General features: G+C 55.2%; 1 protein-coding gene across 2 annotated transcripts in view; it reads left to right on the top strand.

The window, feature by feature from the left end:
- Positions 1-16,962, top strand: part of SLC39A11 (solute carrier family 39 member 11) — a 335,571-nt gene that overhangs the window by 315,023 nt on the left and 3,586 nt on the right. For both annotated transcript variants that reach the window (XM_082679605.1, XM_082679604.1), the window contains exon 8: positions 14,960-15,058. In XM_082679605.1, coding sequence (XP_082535731.1) covers positions 14,960-15,058 — 99 coding nt within the window. The remainder of the gene's footprint in view (positions 1-14,959; positions 15,059-16,962) is intronic.

The raw sequence follows: 16,962 nt of genomic DNA, 5'->3' as shown, positions 1-16,962 counted from the left end.
CTTGGCATGATCAGTTTATGCCGTCCAGATGTGCACAATGCGATGGTCTTGGGTGTTTGGCGTTCCAGATGTGCACAGACAGGAAGATGAGCTCTGGCCAAGGCGGGGGCCTGTCTCTGCAGCCCCCGGACTCTGGACAACCCACAAGGCCATTGTCGTGTGGGAGCCACAAAGCTTAGGGTCTGGAAAAGGGCTTGTGGGTCGCCCAGTGTGACCTCCTTCCTGTACAGCTGAAGACACCAAGGTCCAGAGAGTCGTGACATGCTCACTGCTGACTGACTGCCTGCATCTGGGAGCTGACAAGACCTCAGCCTTTGCTAGAATTCACGGGCCTGTGTCTGTACGTAGGTCTGTTTCATCGCTGTGCACATCTGGCACTCTTCTAGGTGCTCAGGACACATCGGGGACCAGACAAAGATTCCTAGCTTGTTCTGATGCCAGGTCAGATGGGAGGGTGACAAAAGAACAGTCAACATAAAAAATGAGTACATTATACAGTAGATTAGAAGGTAAGAGTTGCTGACCGAAAAAGAACGAAAAGAAAAATAGACTAGAGTTAAGGGGGCATGGCAGTGCTGGGGGGTTTACCTTTTAGAGAAGGGGGTGAGGGTGGATTTCACCGAGGAGGTGGCTGTCTTAGTTGTCTATTACCATATAACAAAGTAGCTCAAAGATCATTGGCTCAACCCAGTAAACGTTATCTCACTTTTTTTGTGTGCGGGTTAGGAATTCGGGAGCGGCTCTGCTGAGTGGTCCCTGCTCAGGGTCTCCCTTGAGGTTGCAGTCAAGAGGCCAGCCAGGGCTGCAGTCGTCTGAAGGCTGGACGGGGGCTGGAGGATCCGCTTCCCCAAGGTGGTGCCCCTGCACGGCTACTGGCAGGAGGCCTCAGCTCCTTGTCCCATGGGTTGCTTGAGGGTCCTCACAACATGGTAGCTGGCTTCCCCCAGAGCTAATGGTCCAGAGAGACAGACAGAAGCTGTAGTGTCTGTTATGACCCAGCCTTGGAAAAGTCATACGGCTCAGTCTTGTTTTTCTTTTGTTTTTTGGCCGCGTTGGGTCTTCGTTGCTGCGCGCAGGCCTTCTCTAGTTGCGGCGAGCGGGGGCTACTGTTCACTGAGGTGCGCGGGCTTCTCGTTGCAATGGCTTCTCTCGTTGCGGAGCACGGGCACACGGGCTTCAGTAGTTGTGGCTCGCGGGCTCAGTAGTTGTGGCACACTGGCTTAGTTGCTCCGCGGCATGTGGGATCTTCCCGGACCAGGGCTTGAACCCGTGTCCCGTGCGTTGGCAGGCGGATTCTTAACCACTGCGCCACCAGGGAAGCCCCCGGCTCAGTCTTAAAAAAGGTGAAGCGGTGAGGCACAAATATCTGAGACGGAATGTTCCAGCAGAAGCGTCCCCCGAGGTGGGAGTAGCCAAGCACATTTGAGGAAGGGAATGGAGGCCAGAAGCTGGCGTAGAAGGAACCAGGGGAAGAGTGTACCCGAAGAGACCAGGGAGGAACGGAGGGCGGGAGCACGTGGGTCACCAAGGCCATGGGAAGGACCTGGGCTCTGCCTCCGAGTTAAATGTGCAGCCGGGGCAGTGTTCTGAGCAAAGAAGCATCATAAGCGGACGTAGCGGACGTAGCAGACGTAGCAGAGAATAGACTCTAGGGGCAAGGGGAGAAGCAAGGAGCCCAGTTAGGAGCCTGTCCCTGTAAACCAGGGAGGAGATGGTGGGGGGGGGGGGTCCCACCTGGCTCACTGGCCACGTTTACTGTTACTCCCTGAGAGAGGAGGTGTGGGAAAGGGCTTGGAGTCCAGCACCGTTTCCCCAACTGCAGTGACCCAGGCTGTGTTCTCAGGTTTATCACTCACCCTTTCCAGGCCTTGATTCCTACGTGTACAAAATGGAGAATGAACTTAAACCTCCTAAGTGAAAGTAATAATAAATGCTTATAAAGGCACTTTAAAACTCCCTTTAGAAGACAGTGCCAAAATGCTGGAAAATGTTTTAGTGGTTTGCAATGGTATTTCGTGTGCTGGAGAAAGAAATGTTTTAGTCCCAAGCCCTCCCCTAAAATGTTGATCTGGACTTGACCGCAGTGTTCAGTGAATAAGAAAACAGAGGGACGAACTTAGGTATCCTGAGGAAATACCCTCTACAGGCACACCTCAGAGACACCAGACCCCTGCCACAAAGCAAGTCACATGAATTTTGGGGGGTTCCCAGTGCGTGTCAAAGTGATGTTTACACTCCACTGCCAGTCTGTTAGTTGCGTGATAGCATGATATCTAAGAAAACAATGTACATACTTGAATTAAAAAATATAAAACAAAAAATTACAGTGGTAGCATCCAAGATGTTACATACAGATCACCATGCCAAATGCAGTAACCATGAAACAGTTTGAAACATTTGCGAGAATTGCCAAAATGAGACGCAAAGTGAGCAAATGCTGTTGGGAAAACGACGCGATAGACTTGCTCAGTGCAGGGTCGCCACAACCCTTTAATCTGTAAAAAAAAGCGCAATGTCTGCGAAGCACCAGAAAACGAGGTGCGCCTGTACAGAGGTCCAAGCCTACGGCCTAAGGAGACTACCGACATGCCAAGTTCACGGGAGGTGAGAGTGCAAAGCCCTTGTGTCCAAAGCCCCAGATAACCGTCGACTGCGGTCTTATACGGCCGCCTAAACTCTTGATGTGAAGTTCAAAAGCAGGCAGCACTGAGCTTCGCGGGTTAGAGGTGAGGGCCATGACTCCTCTTGGGGCCAGGCCAGCGCGGAGCGGGAAGCCCAGGGCTCAGGGGCTCTTGGGTGTTGGTACTGTCCCGTTTCTTTTTTTGTTTGTTTGTTTGTTTGTTTTGTTTTTTGTTTTTTTTTTTGCTACGCGGGCCTCTCACCGTTGTGGCCTCTCCCGTTGCGGAGCACAGGCTCCGGACGAGCCGGCTCAGCTGCCACGGCTCACGGGCCCAGCCGCTCCGCGGCATGTGGGATCTTCCCAGACCGGGGCACGAACCCGTATCCCCTGCATCGGCAGGCAGACTCTCAACCACTGTGCCACCAGGGAAGCCCGGTACTGTCCCGTTTCTTGATCTGGGTGTGGGTTTCATGAAATTCAGCAAGTTTCTGAAAAGACATCCAGCCGGCCACTTATAATGTGTGCTCTTCTCTGCACATACATTCAGCCTCAATAAGACACCTTTATTAAAAGGAGGTTATGCTCTTCCCAAAAGTCTGACCCCCACCCAGGACTTGAATTCCTGCCTTTATTCTAGAGTCCCTATATTTTGCTCAAATGCATTGTTTTTAAAATAAGAGTGATATTTCTTTCTTTTAATAGATTTTTAAAAAATTTATTCATTTATTTATTACTTTTGTTTGGCCGCATTGTGTCTTCGTTGCAGTGCGGGGGCTTCTCTTGTTGCGGAGCACGGCCTCTAGGCATGCGCGCTTCAGTCGTTGTGGCACGTGGGCTCAGTAGTTGTGGCGCACGGGCTTAGTTGCTCCGCAGCATGTAGGATCTTCCCGGACCAGGGCTCCAACCTGTGTCCCCTGCATTGGCGGGTGGATTCTTAACCACTGCAACACCACGGAAGTCCCAAGAGTGATATTTCTTGACCTTACTATAAAAAAAGTTTAATTATTTCTGATAAGTCTACCACGCTGGGTTTATTTTCTAGCAGGGTTAGTGATTTGTATACAAATGGACTTTTCTTGGTTCTCTCCTGGAGCAGATGGCTGAAAAAAAAATAATAAAATAAAATTCCAAGTATATTAGGGAGAATTAACCCAAAAAATCATTGCTCTCGGCCACCGGCACCTCATATCAATTCACGGATGAGAAAGCACAGCTTAGTTTTGCCTGTTTAGAGACTTTCTGTAAATAGAATCACGGAGCATTTTGCTGTTTTGTGTCTAGCTTCTTTCAGTCAAAGTTCTGTCTCCAGGATGCTTCGTCCTGTAGCATGGCGCCGGAGACGGTTTATTCTCACTGCTGTACACCGTATGCCGTCGTGGGAACGGAACACCATGTATTGATTGATTCTGTCTTGGACGGGCCTTTGCTTCATGTCCAGTTTGGGGCCATTATGGATAGGGCTCTGCTGTGAACCTCCTAGTACATGGCTTTGAGTGAATATATAAGCATATTGCTCTTGGGTATGTACCCCTGGGTGCTTTTCACATCGCGTAAGGCAGCCTCACACCCGGCCTGTGCATAGGCTTGACTTACTTGCTGGGATACTTAGCAGGTCAAGGCCCCAGGGCATCCCTCGGGGACCTAGAGATCCCCTAGCTGTCCGTAGGCTTCTCTGCTTTCTGACAAGGAGAAGTGCACAGAGGTGGCCTGAGTCACCCGCAGACACCACCCTGCCTTGTGGCTTGACTTCCTGGGGCTGCTCCCCGCCCACGTTGGGGAGGGCGGCGGACTTGAAGGGAACCCATGGGTCATCTCATCTTTCCAGCCCGTGGCAGTAAGCCTCCCAGAACAGAAAACAGGGGTGGGGGAAGATCCCTTGCGTGCTAAGCCAGCTCCACTGAGCAGGTAGGGCCGGGCAGCCCCTGCGGGGAGCACCCAGCCCCTGCCCACCTACACGCTCGTCAAACACCTCAGCAAGCTGGTCGAGTGGGAAGCCGGTGATGTCACCGCAGAGCCTGAACAATCAGGCCTTTCATGGCAGGATGATAACAATCAAAACAGTATGTAAGGGCCTGCCACGCAAGAACACACACGCTCATGGCTCATGGGAGGATCTGAAAGCCGAGGTGAAGCAGGTCTTGTCAGGAATACGCCAAGCTCCTTTCACACTCAGCTGGCCAGAGAACGTAGCCTGGAGAGCCAGGCTGCAGGTTGCAAGGACGCTCACTTGCCAATTTTCAGAGAAAACCAGGACTCTCTCTACCACCTCCCCAGGACGCCTCACCTCCAACCCCAGAACTAACCCCTACGCTGAGCATACGCTGTGCTTGGGGTTCCAGCAGGAATGTCCCACTGCACAACTCCAGGGGGTGCCACTCACCAAGAACACAGTGTGCTCCCCGAATTGTGCAACATTGAGTTTCTGAAGCTACTGCCTTTGGAACAAGGGAGCAGAGGCCTGGTGGTTCTCAGCTGTTGTTTTTACCTTGAATCCCAGGAGTCTGTCTTGCTTGAGCTAAGCTCCCTAGAAGACTCGACTCCACTGAGCTTAGAAATTCTCAAATAAGATGCACAAGATCAGATGTTTTTCTTGTTCAGTCTGAGCAGTTTCTGGTGTTCAGATATTTGCTGCAGAAGCAAATATCTCACCTAAACTCTCGCTTACTCTCGGTCAGTTGTTCTTCACCAGGGGACATTTTGCAGTGTCTGGAGATGTTTTTGGTTGTCCCCGCTAGCAGGATGCTACTGGCATCTAGTGAGTAGAGGCTAGACATCCTACAATGCACAAGGCGGGCCCTCACAACAAAGAATGAACTGGTCCAAAATGTCAACAGTGGCAATGTCAAGAAGCCTGCTGTAGATGGGATGTTCTGACCCCATTAACCCTGGAGGTCACTTGTTAACATCTGCCCCCCTGGCCTTCTCTCCTGTCTACCAGAGTGGGCCAGAGCCTCAGCTCACTGGGCCAGCAGGCATGAGGCAGCACCTGGTTCTCTGCTGGGGCTTCGAGCCCAGGTAACCGTCTGTGTCCACGATGCTTTGATGGGCCCGTGTGAGGCCCAGAGGACCCGAGGCTTATAGAATAGCGGTTAAGAGGACCCTCTGTCACTTCCCAGCTGGGTAGCCCTGGAGACAAGTCGCTGAACCTTGTGCATCACTTTCCCCATCTGTAAAATGGGGATAATGATGGTAGGAAACACTTAGGAGGTGGTGGCGAGGGGTGAGGCGTGTTGCTACATGTAAAGTGCTTCCAACCACGCCTGAAACTTAGTCACACTCCGTAAACGGCAGACATGATTATCATCACTATTATTCCAGCCGGAGGACCTTAGTCTCCCTCTGACGGGCGCGGTAACAAAAGAGAAGAGAAGCTGGTTTCCGCCGCAGGTTGTCGCAGTGGGATCTGTGCTGCTCCCAGCACAGGCTTTGTGCTGTTGCCGACCCTCTCTGAAAGCTTTCCCCGAGCTCAAGGCCCGAGACATACATTCTTTTTTTTTTTTTCTGGCTGTGCGGCATCTTAGTTCCCCGACCAGGGATCGAACCCATGCCCCCTGCAGTGGAAGCACGGGTTCTTAACTGCTGGGCCGCCAGGGAAGTCGCCTGGAGACATTCTTAAGTGAAAGGCTTGAGTGGAGACGGCTAAGGCGTGGATTTCAAGGGAACCCCCTCCAAGGGTCTCATTCAGCACAGGGGTCGGTCTCCAAAGATGGGTGTGGACTCCTGGGTTGCAACCTCATACTTGGCCTTGCAGAGACCCCTGGGGTGGAGCTGGGGCATTTAGCACTTGTCCCGAAAAGCCGGCAGACTCAGCTGTGCACAGGAAAGATTCTTAGAAGATGATGCCAAGGAGAGACGGGCTTTGACTCCAAAGCATTTTCTGCCCTTGTTTGTGCGTTGGCTTTAAATCGAGGAAGGGGAGACAAGGGCAGGCCTGGACTGCCCTGCCCTAGCATCTCACACTGCTGCTTCCATCGTCGCTTCTTCCTGTAGCAGAAGCATCTCCCCATCTCTCTCTAGCTATTGAAAGGCTCCCCACCCTTCAAAGTCCATCTTGAGTGCCACCTTCTCCAGGAAGGATTCCCGGATCACCTTCCTCCCCGTAGGCTCTGTGCTTCTCTTATGGCCTTGGGCAAGCTCTGTGCTGTCCTGTAGTCATTTGTAGGCGGGTTTCTTCACCCGCTATTAGGTTGTAACCCCTTGAAGATGGGGGCCCTTCCCAACATCTTCGTGTGCCGCGTGAGCTCTCACACATGGCTGGGGCTCAGTGCTGGATTCTGGGGTCACTCCTGAGAAGAGGGTCCCCCCTGGCCGCCAGCTGCTATTGCCAGCCTTGGTTCCGACCCGGAGGTCACAGAATCTGGAAGGGTGGGAAGCATGAGTTGGAGGAGAAATTCGCCTGAGGTCGGAAAGGCCACCAGGCTGCGGGGACCTAGGGGCCTGAGTGTCCGGCTCATTCAGGAGCCTCGGGCAGTTTTCACGCAAGCTGCCATTTAAGGAGCGTCCACTCTGGGCTGTGAGCTCTGCCCGGCGGCGTTTCACAGAGACCATCCCCCATCCGCAGACGAGCCCTGACAATGGGGCAGTGATTTACAAAGTAAAAGCAGACGGGCTGCGCCGGGTCTCAGCGGCGCACCTGGGGATGCAGGCAAGTGACGCTGCCTGCAAAGACCGTGAACTTCTCTGTGCTTTTGTTTTCTACTAACAAAGAAGGTGTTGAACAAGGGAACTCGGAAGGCCCCGCAGCCTGGGTGACTTTTAACTCAGGTGGGGCAGGAGCTGGGAAGGCAGCCCCTGGAGGGAAAGGGGGTCAGGCCTCTTAGAAAAAGCGGAAGCACCTGCCCACTGGGACGGCCTTCCTTCCTGTCGCCCACCTCTTGGGAAGACTAGTATCTGAAGATGAGGGTGGGTAGCACCACCCCGCCCAAGCTGGCAGCCCGGAGGACCAGCATTGCACCTCAGAGGCCCTGGCCATCTGCCCCCACGGGCTGGGAGAGCAAGGAATACGAGAGGCAGTGGAGGGGCACCCTGGGGCTCTGGCTTGCGCCCTTGCATCCAGACTGGGGCGTGAGCACCCACCGCCCCGCCTGCGCCTCCTTGGCACCCCCCCATGGGCCCAGCCCACTCTGTCTGCAGAGAGGCAGTACCTGGGGGTGAGCCCCGTGCCTTCCCTGCCCCCTCCAGGTCCCCCCAGCCCCGGGGTTTCCAGCTGCCTTCTAGCCCCAAGCAGGCTGACCAGTCCCCTTGTGTCCCTACCCCAGACGGAGAGCAGAGTGCCCGCTGCTTGTCACTGCAGGGAGGCCAACCTCTCCTGCCCCCGCCATGCCCGGCCAGCTCGGGGCTGGGCTGGAGACAGAGGGCCACACTCATTATGGACCGACCTGACGCTCTTGGGGCTGGTGAGGGCTGGAGGGAGATGTATCTGAGGAGTCCAGGAGCGGTTGGAACGGGCGTTAGACCATCAGAAGCGTTGGATAGTGAAAAACGACGACAACAACATAACATCATCTGCTCAGCTTCCGAGATTGTGTGCACGTCCTCTGCGGCAAATTAAAATTCTCACCCAAGTTTGCCTCGGCCACCCAGCAGGCTTCTGGGTGCTTCCAAGGATGACCGACCTCATCCCAGTTGGCCCCGGACATCCCCCGTTTCAGCGCCGAACGTCCAGTGTCCCAGGAAACCGGGGCAGTTGGGCACCCCACTTACCATCACAAAACTCAGACTGCAGTCGGGGAGTCCTGACTTCCACACATTTGCTTTCGCTGTGGCCGGGGGAGCTCACCCCTCCCCCGGGTCAGAGGAGAGTGAGGTTTTGTCTTCTTCCTTCCTGCCATTCTCTCTTACATCTTGGCATGTTAAAAAAAAAAAACAAAACTCCTAGGAAATGAACTTTAAAAACAGCTGGACTGGGTCTGCCCCTCCTAGAAATTCAGGTTCTTAAGGGAGAGGAAAAGAGAAGTGTGAACAGTCCAAGCCAAATCCAGCTCCTCTGCAGAGGTAACCCTTCTGGACAGACCCTGGGCTCACCTACACAGAGCCCCTGCACGTGCAGCCCAGCCCCCAGGAGCCATCACCCCCCCCCCCACTGCCCCATGACCCCTGCCCTTAACCCTCCCTCCTCCTTCCCCTCTTTCCCCTCCACTTGCTCTCCCCACCCACCCCCCGCCCTGGCCCCATTCTCCCACAGACAAGCCTTTCCTGGCCTTTCCCGGCCCTTCTCACAGGATTCCCTCCCTTGTTGCTCCCTTAAGTCCCGGGGAGCAGGTCACCGTGGAGCTTGACTTGTCACCAAAGGGCAGGGACCCTGTCAGGGACAGCCTGTGGTTTCTTTCTTAAAGAACCCTTCGTTCCCACTTCCCTCTCCCTGCCACTGACTTGCTGAGGTCTGGACTGGTCACGGTGTCTTTGCTCCCCTGCCCAAAAGAACAAAACCCAGGAGGCAGGGGCCTCGCGTCTTCCGAAGGGCCAGGGTTTGGGCTTTTCCTGTTGCTTTTTTTTTTTTTTTTTTAACAGTTTTATTGGAGTATAATTGCTTTACAATGGTGTGTTAGTTTCTGCTGTATAACACAGTGAATCAGCTGTATGTATACATATGTCCCCATATCCCCTCCCTCTCGCGTCTCCCTCCCTCCCACCCTCCCTATCCCACCCCTCTAGGTGGTCACAAAGCACCGAGCTGATCTCCCTGTGCTATGCGGCTGTTTCCCACTAGCTATCTATTTTACATTCGGTAGTGTATATACGTCCATGCCACTCTCTCACTTCGTCCCAGCTTACCCTTCCCCCTCCCCGTGTCCTCGAGTCCATCCTCTACGTCTGCGTCTTTGTTCTTGTTGCTTCTGCATCCTGTTTGGAATCTTCCTAGCCCATCCTGGAAAAGAAGCCTCTCATTCGGGCTTTCCCTTCCCAAGTGTAAATGATGGACGGGAGAGCCCAGCAAGCCCCATGCCCTGGGGATGCCGGCAGGGGCAGGGTGTCCGTAGGCATGGAGGCCACGGGGGGAGCACAGTGGGGCTGCAGGAGGGAGTGAGCGCTCCTGGAGCGTCCTGCACGCCCAGCGCCAGGGGAGGCTGCGCGCCCACCCCTGGCAGCCAGTCTAGGCCCCCCCGCTCCTGAGTCAGCTCTGAGCTCGGGCTTCTGAGGGACCAGCCCTGCCACCCTGAGCCCGGCCTCACTGCTGCTGCTTCGCACCTGGACACTCGGGCTGTTACCCCCTATCACTTTTGTTGGTATGTCCTGTGTCCCCAGTCACCCTCCACTTTGATGCTCCTGCGGTTTCCCAGGATCCCCTCCAGCGCCCCGACCTAGTCTGCAGGCCACCTGACTCAGTCACAAGTGGCCGCTGGTGTCCTCGGCTCCCAGCAGGGGCTGGCCCTGGGATGCTCCTTTGGTGGGTGTCAGGTAGCAGGGCAGGGGCTCCTGAGTTGGAGGTGGGTGTGGCCACCGCCCTCATCCTCAACCCCTTTGATAACATCTTAGGCCAGTGGTCCGCAGCGCGGTCATCACGCTCCTAAAACCTGCAGACCCGCTGCCTGACACCACAGCTCGTCAGAATACCCAGGGCGTTTCGTTCGATTTCCTGAGCTGATGCAAGTGGAAGAGCAGAATAGAGGGTGTGGAGGGGACTGAACCCTTCCATGGGGTCACCCCCACAGACGCAGAGCACACGGAGGCCAAGGGAACGTGGTGCACCGGTGTGTGTGTGCAAAAGGGACATATACGAAGGCGGGAAGGGCAGAGAAGCTGCAGTCCAGCCCTTGCTGTGGGCTGGAGGAGCCCAGGTGCACTCAGGAGAGATTCCACGGTCGCCCAGCGAGGCGACGCCCTGCTGAGAAAGGCTGGCTGGCAGGATCCCGAGGGTGTGGTACCTGGCTGGGCTGGCAGCCCCGTGCCAGCGCGGGGGCAGGGCCCAGGGGACGTGGCTCACCAGGCGGAGAAGAATGGGGTTTCTGTGTTGCTTATCAGGATGGCGGCTCCCGGGCGGGATGCAAGGAGGTTCCAGAGCCCGCCCAGCGGATGGCTGCCATCAGCCCCAAGTCATGGCAAGGACTTTGAACGGGGGACCCCACCTCCGACTCACTGGCGACACGGGGCGGCAGCTCCCTCCCCGGTTAGGTCTGGGGTGAGTCGTGTGCCTGCCTGTGGACACGGGGGACAGGCGATGGCTTTGGACAGTGAGTCAGCTGCACAGTGCTGTCAGACGAGGGACGGAAGACCTGGACAGACACCTTGACCTTCCTCGTTGAAAGAAACCTTGGACCTTTGCAAAAGGTCAAGGAGCTGGTGGTATCCACTCAACCATTTGGGGGGCAGTGAAGAGATAGTGAAAAGGTTTGGAGGAGAAGGACGCCGCTGTGAGGGTCGGTCCAAGAAGGTAGGGCAGGGGCTAGTGAAACATCGGCAAGGATTCGCCCTTAAGGTTCACTCCATCACCAGAAATACATTTCAAAGGCTCCTCACTCCCGGAATAGGAGCTCAGGGTCAGCTTCGGCTATGAAAGTGACAGCAGAAGCCTCTAGAAGAGGCTGTATTCCTGCCCAGGGCTGGTGGGCGCATGCTTGTCAGGGTCCTGTAACTTGAGTAAGGCTGGACAAAGTGACCCAAAGCTGGGTTTGGATTCCTAGACCCGGGACCCAGCAGGTGAGAAGAGGCGAGACTCTTGACTCTGATCCCCAAACCAGCCCCCAGCCCCACCCACCGAGGCCGGCTCTCATCCTCCCCCACCCCCCCCCCCCCGACAACAGAGGTGTTTGTTCTCGGGCCTTCTGAGGCAAGAAAGGACACTCTTGACCCTTTTACCCTGGCCTTTAGACTGGCTGGGGAGTGATGGTTAGGGACTCAGAAAGGGAGGAAGCCTAGCTGGCCAGCAGGGCTCGCCGCCTTGCACACCTGCCTATTTAAAAAGCAAAGGAGCAGAACAGTAGCTTTTGCCTAAAAATCACAAGCCAGATTTCTCTCTGGACCCTGTCTAATTTCTCCTACTCTCGTTGTCTCCTGTGAAATCGGGGCAGATCTGGGCTGCCGTGGAGAAGGTGTGGGCCAAGGTTCACTCCCAGCCCTCACCTGGCAGAGGTACTTCTGCCTTGGACAAAATCTCAAGGGTCACCCAGGGGCGACCCTCTAGGCTCGTCATCCACTGAGGACGTCCATACTCAGTAAGGCAGCAGGACAGTCAAGTCCAAGCTCATCAGAGTGCCTCGTAAGCCCTCCCAGCAGCTCATGTCCCTTCTGTGCCAAGGGGAGGATCCAGCTCTGGGAACTTCCTGGGTCTCAGCGGGGATGGACCCCGGAGGTGACCAGGGAAGGATGCCCGCCCAGGGCAATCATGAGTCCGGGGCTCCTGGGAGTTTCTGTGCCCCGTGAGCCGACTGGCCAGCAGCACGCAGGAGCCCGGTATCAGAAAGCCCTTCACGTTCACGGCGGCTCTCCAGGGAGGTACACTTGGCCTGTCCAACCTTACAAGGGGTGTAAATGTCTCACAGGAGTGTCAACAAGAACAAATGAACGAGTGCTGGTGGGGATGTAAGCACAGGTGGGCCAAAGTCAGATCTATCTGACGCAGGACTTTGCAAGAGCATGAGTCTTGACTCGGGGCGGCAAGTACTCAGCCTGTCTCGGAAAGGGGACCTGTGAGTTCTTGGAAAGACCTCCCAGCTGGAAAGGGTTCAGCCCCACCCTGGCCCAGCCCTGCTTCCTGAAGCTGAGTCAGTTCTCTTGTTGACCCTGACTGTCCTACAGTCCCATTCTCTGTCACCCCTCCTGTCATCAGCTCACACTGGAACCTTAGTGATAACGCTCACCTCCACCTCACAATAGACTCTGATTAGGTTCTCGGGACACGCCAGCTCCTGGGTACCAAGGGCTTTAGAGGGTCCGTCCCAGGGCATCACCCTGGCAACCCTGGGATGCCGGGGGTTGTATTGTTCTTTGCATTTCACGGCAGGGGGGACGGAAGGTAGCACGCCAACATATCGTGGGCCCAGGAGTCGAACACAAGAAGACGAACTGCAAAGCCCAAACTTTACTGTGTGCCAGGCGGCGAGGACCTCGGGGCAGTACGGGGGGCTCATGGCCCAGGGTTGTGGTTCCTTCTTGTCGGATCTTTCTGTTCCCCTCAGGCATTAGGGCAGGAGTCTGCAAACTCTGCAGCCCGTGGGTCTAATCCAGCCTCCGACCTGCTTTTATAAATAAAGTTTTATTGGAACTCAGCCATGCACTTTTCTTTACATATTGGCTGCTCTCCCACTGCAGTGACAGAGTTGAATAGTTGCAACAGAGACCCGATGGCCCGCAAAGCCTAAAATATTTACTTACTGGCCCTGTTTGCTGTCCTCTGGCTCCTGGGATGAGGTCAGAGCATGTCTGAACCCCTTCCTCTCTAAGAAGTAAAAGGAGAGAGCTGCCTTAGGTAACGTAGGCAAGGATGCCAGTAACCTTGCGGGGGAAGGTCAGCGCCCACTGAGCGGTACCGCCAGGGGCCCTTTGTGGACGTGCCAGGTGGGGTGTCTTCCTGTCTGCCCACTTCATCTTATGAAGAGTTTGGCCTGGCTTTGGGGGGCCACGCTCAATGACCCTGTCAGCCCTAAGCCACCAGAACAGTTCCTTTATCAAAAGACTAATAATAATTTTTCAGATGCTCATCGTCACTTTGATGCGCTGGTGGGTGGGTGTTCAGGGGAGCATCATGAAGTTGTCCAGAAGGGACAGGATGAGAGTTGATTAAAGGAAGCCCATGCAAGATAAATGTAAGTCCAAGATTCTGGAAGGGTCAGGATCTTCCTAAGAGTCTCCTTGACCTGGCAGCTCCCAGGTGAAGGCTCCCTCCTCCCGAGATGTCTGGAGCTATGACATGCTCCATGTCATAGCTCCAGATGCATGCGTGAGTCGGGGGAATAAAAGAAAACACAGGCTGAGTTTCAGGCCCTCAAACAAAAAGGAGATGAAATATTAAACACTGGGGATTATCGTAGGTATTCTCTGCTGGAGGTAGAACAGGAGCCCGTGGCCTAATGGAAGTGTGTCCCTGTCCCAGGATCGTGGGGTAGGTGAGTGGGCAAGGAGGCCAGGGTGGGGCCGGCTGCTGGTCGACAGCACTCCCTGGCCGCTGTCCAGAGCTGATGGGCGGATTCCTGTTGGCAGCAAGGTAGACGGACGTGAGCACATTGACCGGAAAGCCAAGTGACAGTGGAGTTTCCCTTTTCTATCTAATCCATCCACAACTCCCTCAGGCCACATTCCAGCGTTGCTTGCCAAGTGGCAGCCACATGTCATGCCCTTGAGATCCTTAGTGACCAGGTGAGTCCTCGTGGAGCTGTCCAGCCAAGGTAGAATCTCGTCCTGGGAGATACCCTAAAACTGCCTTCCTGTTGCCTTCAGACTGACCCTGTTTCCTTCCCATCTTCCCTTTCCTTCCTCTACCAATGGACGTGCAGTTCAGTCATGGTAGTTTGCTGCGTGGGGAATGAGGGTTCTTAATTTATGTGCGCGCCTGGGGACCTCCCTGGGGGGGTCATGTATCGCTTTTGTCCCCGTCTCTTTCTGTTTCTCCTTCCCTTGTACTCCAATACCTGGTTTGTGTGCAAGGCAGGCTCCGAGGCTTGGCTCCGACCAAGTGACCAATTCACAGAGCCCAGCCCCTAAGTGTCCTGCAGAGGCAGGAGGGCAGAGGGTCACCGTGAGCTCCCCAGGGGCCCCAGGAAGTCCAGTGCCAGTGCCAGACCAGCATGCAGACAGCCCGTGCGCAAGCCCAGCCCAGACCCAGATCTGCGTCCCCATCAGAGTCTGCATCCGTACTTCCTTGTCCCGTTTCTGAAGTTGCTTCTGGACAAAATGTGATCTCTCCATCTCTATGCCGTAACGGAATGGAACCCCAAAAGTGCTGAACACCTCATATGTGCTAGGGACTTCATAGGCATGAAATCAGGTCCCTGGGTGACAGCAGTCCTTCATGGTTGAAGTTAGTATCCCCACGTGACCCCCTGCACGTTACATACAAAGATCTGAGGTGTAGAAGTTGGATGATGTGTGCAGAGTCGTGCAGCTAAGTGGCAGAACTTGGGTTATCCTAACACCCAGGCTGTGTGCTCCCCGCTGTGCTGTAAGGTCCATAAACATGGAGCATCTCCAGGGGCCAAGGACAGCGTGAAGCGGGGAGGATCCGTGTCCCCCTCCTCCTCATGTTCACCTGCACGCGTGCCCTGCGTTTCCCCTTCCCTCACCTGTCACAGGGATCCACTGGGGCCTCTGATACCATAGGAGGGCCTTGGGCAGAGGCCAGGGCCCCCGTCCGTGTGGGCGCTCCGTTCTGGACATCCGCCCTCACGTGCCTTCTTGGTCTTTCAGGAATTTAGCCATTGGAATTGGGATCCAGAATTTCCCGGAGGGCCTTGCTGTCAGCCTCCCGCTGCGAGGGGCTGGATTCTCCACCTGGAAAGCCTTCTGGTAAGTGCTCCAGACGCCCACTGTCGGAGGCCAGGGTCGGGTCCGATGCGGAGCTCAGAGCAGTCCTCCTGCAGGCAAGAGCAACCTCTTCTGGCCTGGAAGTGAATCTGAAGCTTCTGGAAACACCAACAACCTGGTTGAATGCTGCACCCCCAGAGCTGGGAGAAGCCTCCAGAAACTCATTTCTTGACCTTCAGCCCGTGTTTCCTATTTTTAGAACCCCTCCAGGGATAGACACGCCCACTCTGGGTGGGGTTTTCTCTCTCTCCGGTGGGGAGAAGCAAGGCAGACCTTGTGTCCACTCTCCATGTCCCATATGCCCCAAGGAGGCTCGCTCACCGCAGCCTGTCCTCAAGGGTCATCACATTAGCTCCCGCCGTGGCCCTGGTCACAGCGAAGACCAGGATTATGTGAACAGCGTCTGGGCACGTGAAGCTGTGGTGCTCACGCCTCGCGTTTTCATAGCCCCAAAAGGCTTTCAAGTCCGTTCCCTAATTTTACCTTTTCAGTGACCTGTAAGGTAAGGCCCCAGGTCTCAGAGGAGGGGATCATGGCCCCGAGTGTCAGCCAGCCGGCTCATCAGGCGGTGACGCCAAGGCTGCTGCAGGCTCTTCTGCCCCTCAGCTCAGGACTCTGAGCCTCAGAACACCTCTTTATTGAAGGGGCCACTGCTCTAGGATGTACGCCGAGAGCACTCAAGGGCTGCTCATAACAACAGCTAAAAAACGCCTCCCAGGGCTTCCCTGGTGGCGCAGTGGTTGAGAGTCCGCCTGCCGATGCAGGGGGCGCGGGTTCGCGCCCCGGTCCGGGAAGATCCCACATGCTGCGGAGCGGCTGGGCCCGTGAGCCATGGCCGCTGAGCCTGCGCGTCCGGAGCCTGTGCTCTGCAACGGGAGAGGCCACAGCAGTGAGAGGCCCACGTACCGCAAAAAAAAAAAAAAAAAAAAAAAAAAAAAAAAGCCTTCCATTTTATAGGGCCTTGTGACTTACAAGTTCTTGCATATACTTAAATCATTTTAGTTCCATCCTGTGTCATCTCTTTCTCCATTGCTGGAGACTACAGAATAGAGGTTTCGGGGGAAGGGCAGAGAAACATGGCCCTAGAAATTTTTTTCAAATGTGAGTTCTGTGAGCCCGGAAGCCGTGACTGCCGTCTCATACAGGAGAGACTCCAGGGGCAAGGAGGGGAGGGGAGGGGGGTATCTGTGGTCAGTGTCCAGACCCTGAGATTAAAGTGTTTGTTTAAATGGACACACTCACGAGCTGCAGAGTCTGCAGGCCCGTGCATGTGAGCGCGGAGCTGGGAAGCAGTGGCCCCTTGGAGGGTGCTGCAGTGCAAACAGTGTCTCCCCCGTGCCCACCATCTGCTCCTGGCCAGGAAGAAGCGGGGCGAGGTGGGAGTTCACAGTCCTATCCTGTCATCTGCGGAGGAATGGAGGGGAAGTTGTCTCTCACCGCCATTTTACAGATGAGGGGACTGAGGCTCGGAGCCAATAATATCTTGCCAAGTGCCCACGGCAAGGAACAGTGGGAAAGAGGTCCCAGCGCCTTGTCTATTGGTGTCCAGCCTGTCCAGGAGTCTCTTGGCGGTAGGGCTTAGCCATGGGGATCAGGTACTGGCTTACCTCCTGGCACTGAATTATCAGGGCTCATGTGGGCTGCTGTTTTAATCAGGGCTCATGTGATTTCATCCTATAGAAACCCACCCTCACTAGCTCAAATAAAGGGAGTTTTTGAAAGGAGGAATCTCACCTTAATCCAAGATGGAGGGTAGTGGGGCCAGGCCCTCACTATATACATGGCCAGGTAGGTCCACCTTGTCGGCAGAGGTAGGTGGGTACAGCTCCTTCAGAAGGGGTGCCGTTGTGGCCAGAACCCCCAAAGATACCAGGCACAGCTGTCCT

This window comes from Grampus griseus (assembly GCF_964374135.1).
Source record: "Grampus griseus genome assembly, chromosome: 20".
NCBI classification, from domain to species: Eukaryota; Metazoa; Chordata; class Mammalia; order Artiodactyla; family Delphinidae; genus Grampus; species Grampus griseus.
Note: the sequence above shows the minus strand (reverse complement) of the source record. Positions and strands in the feature narration are given on the sequence as shown.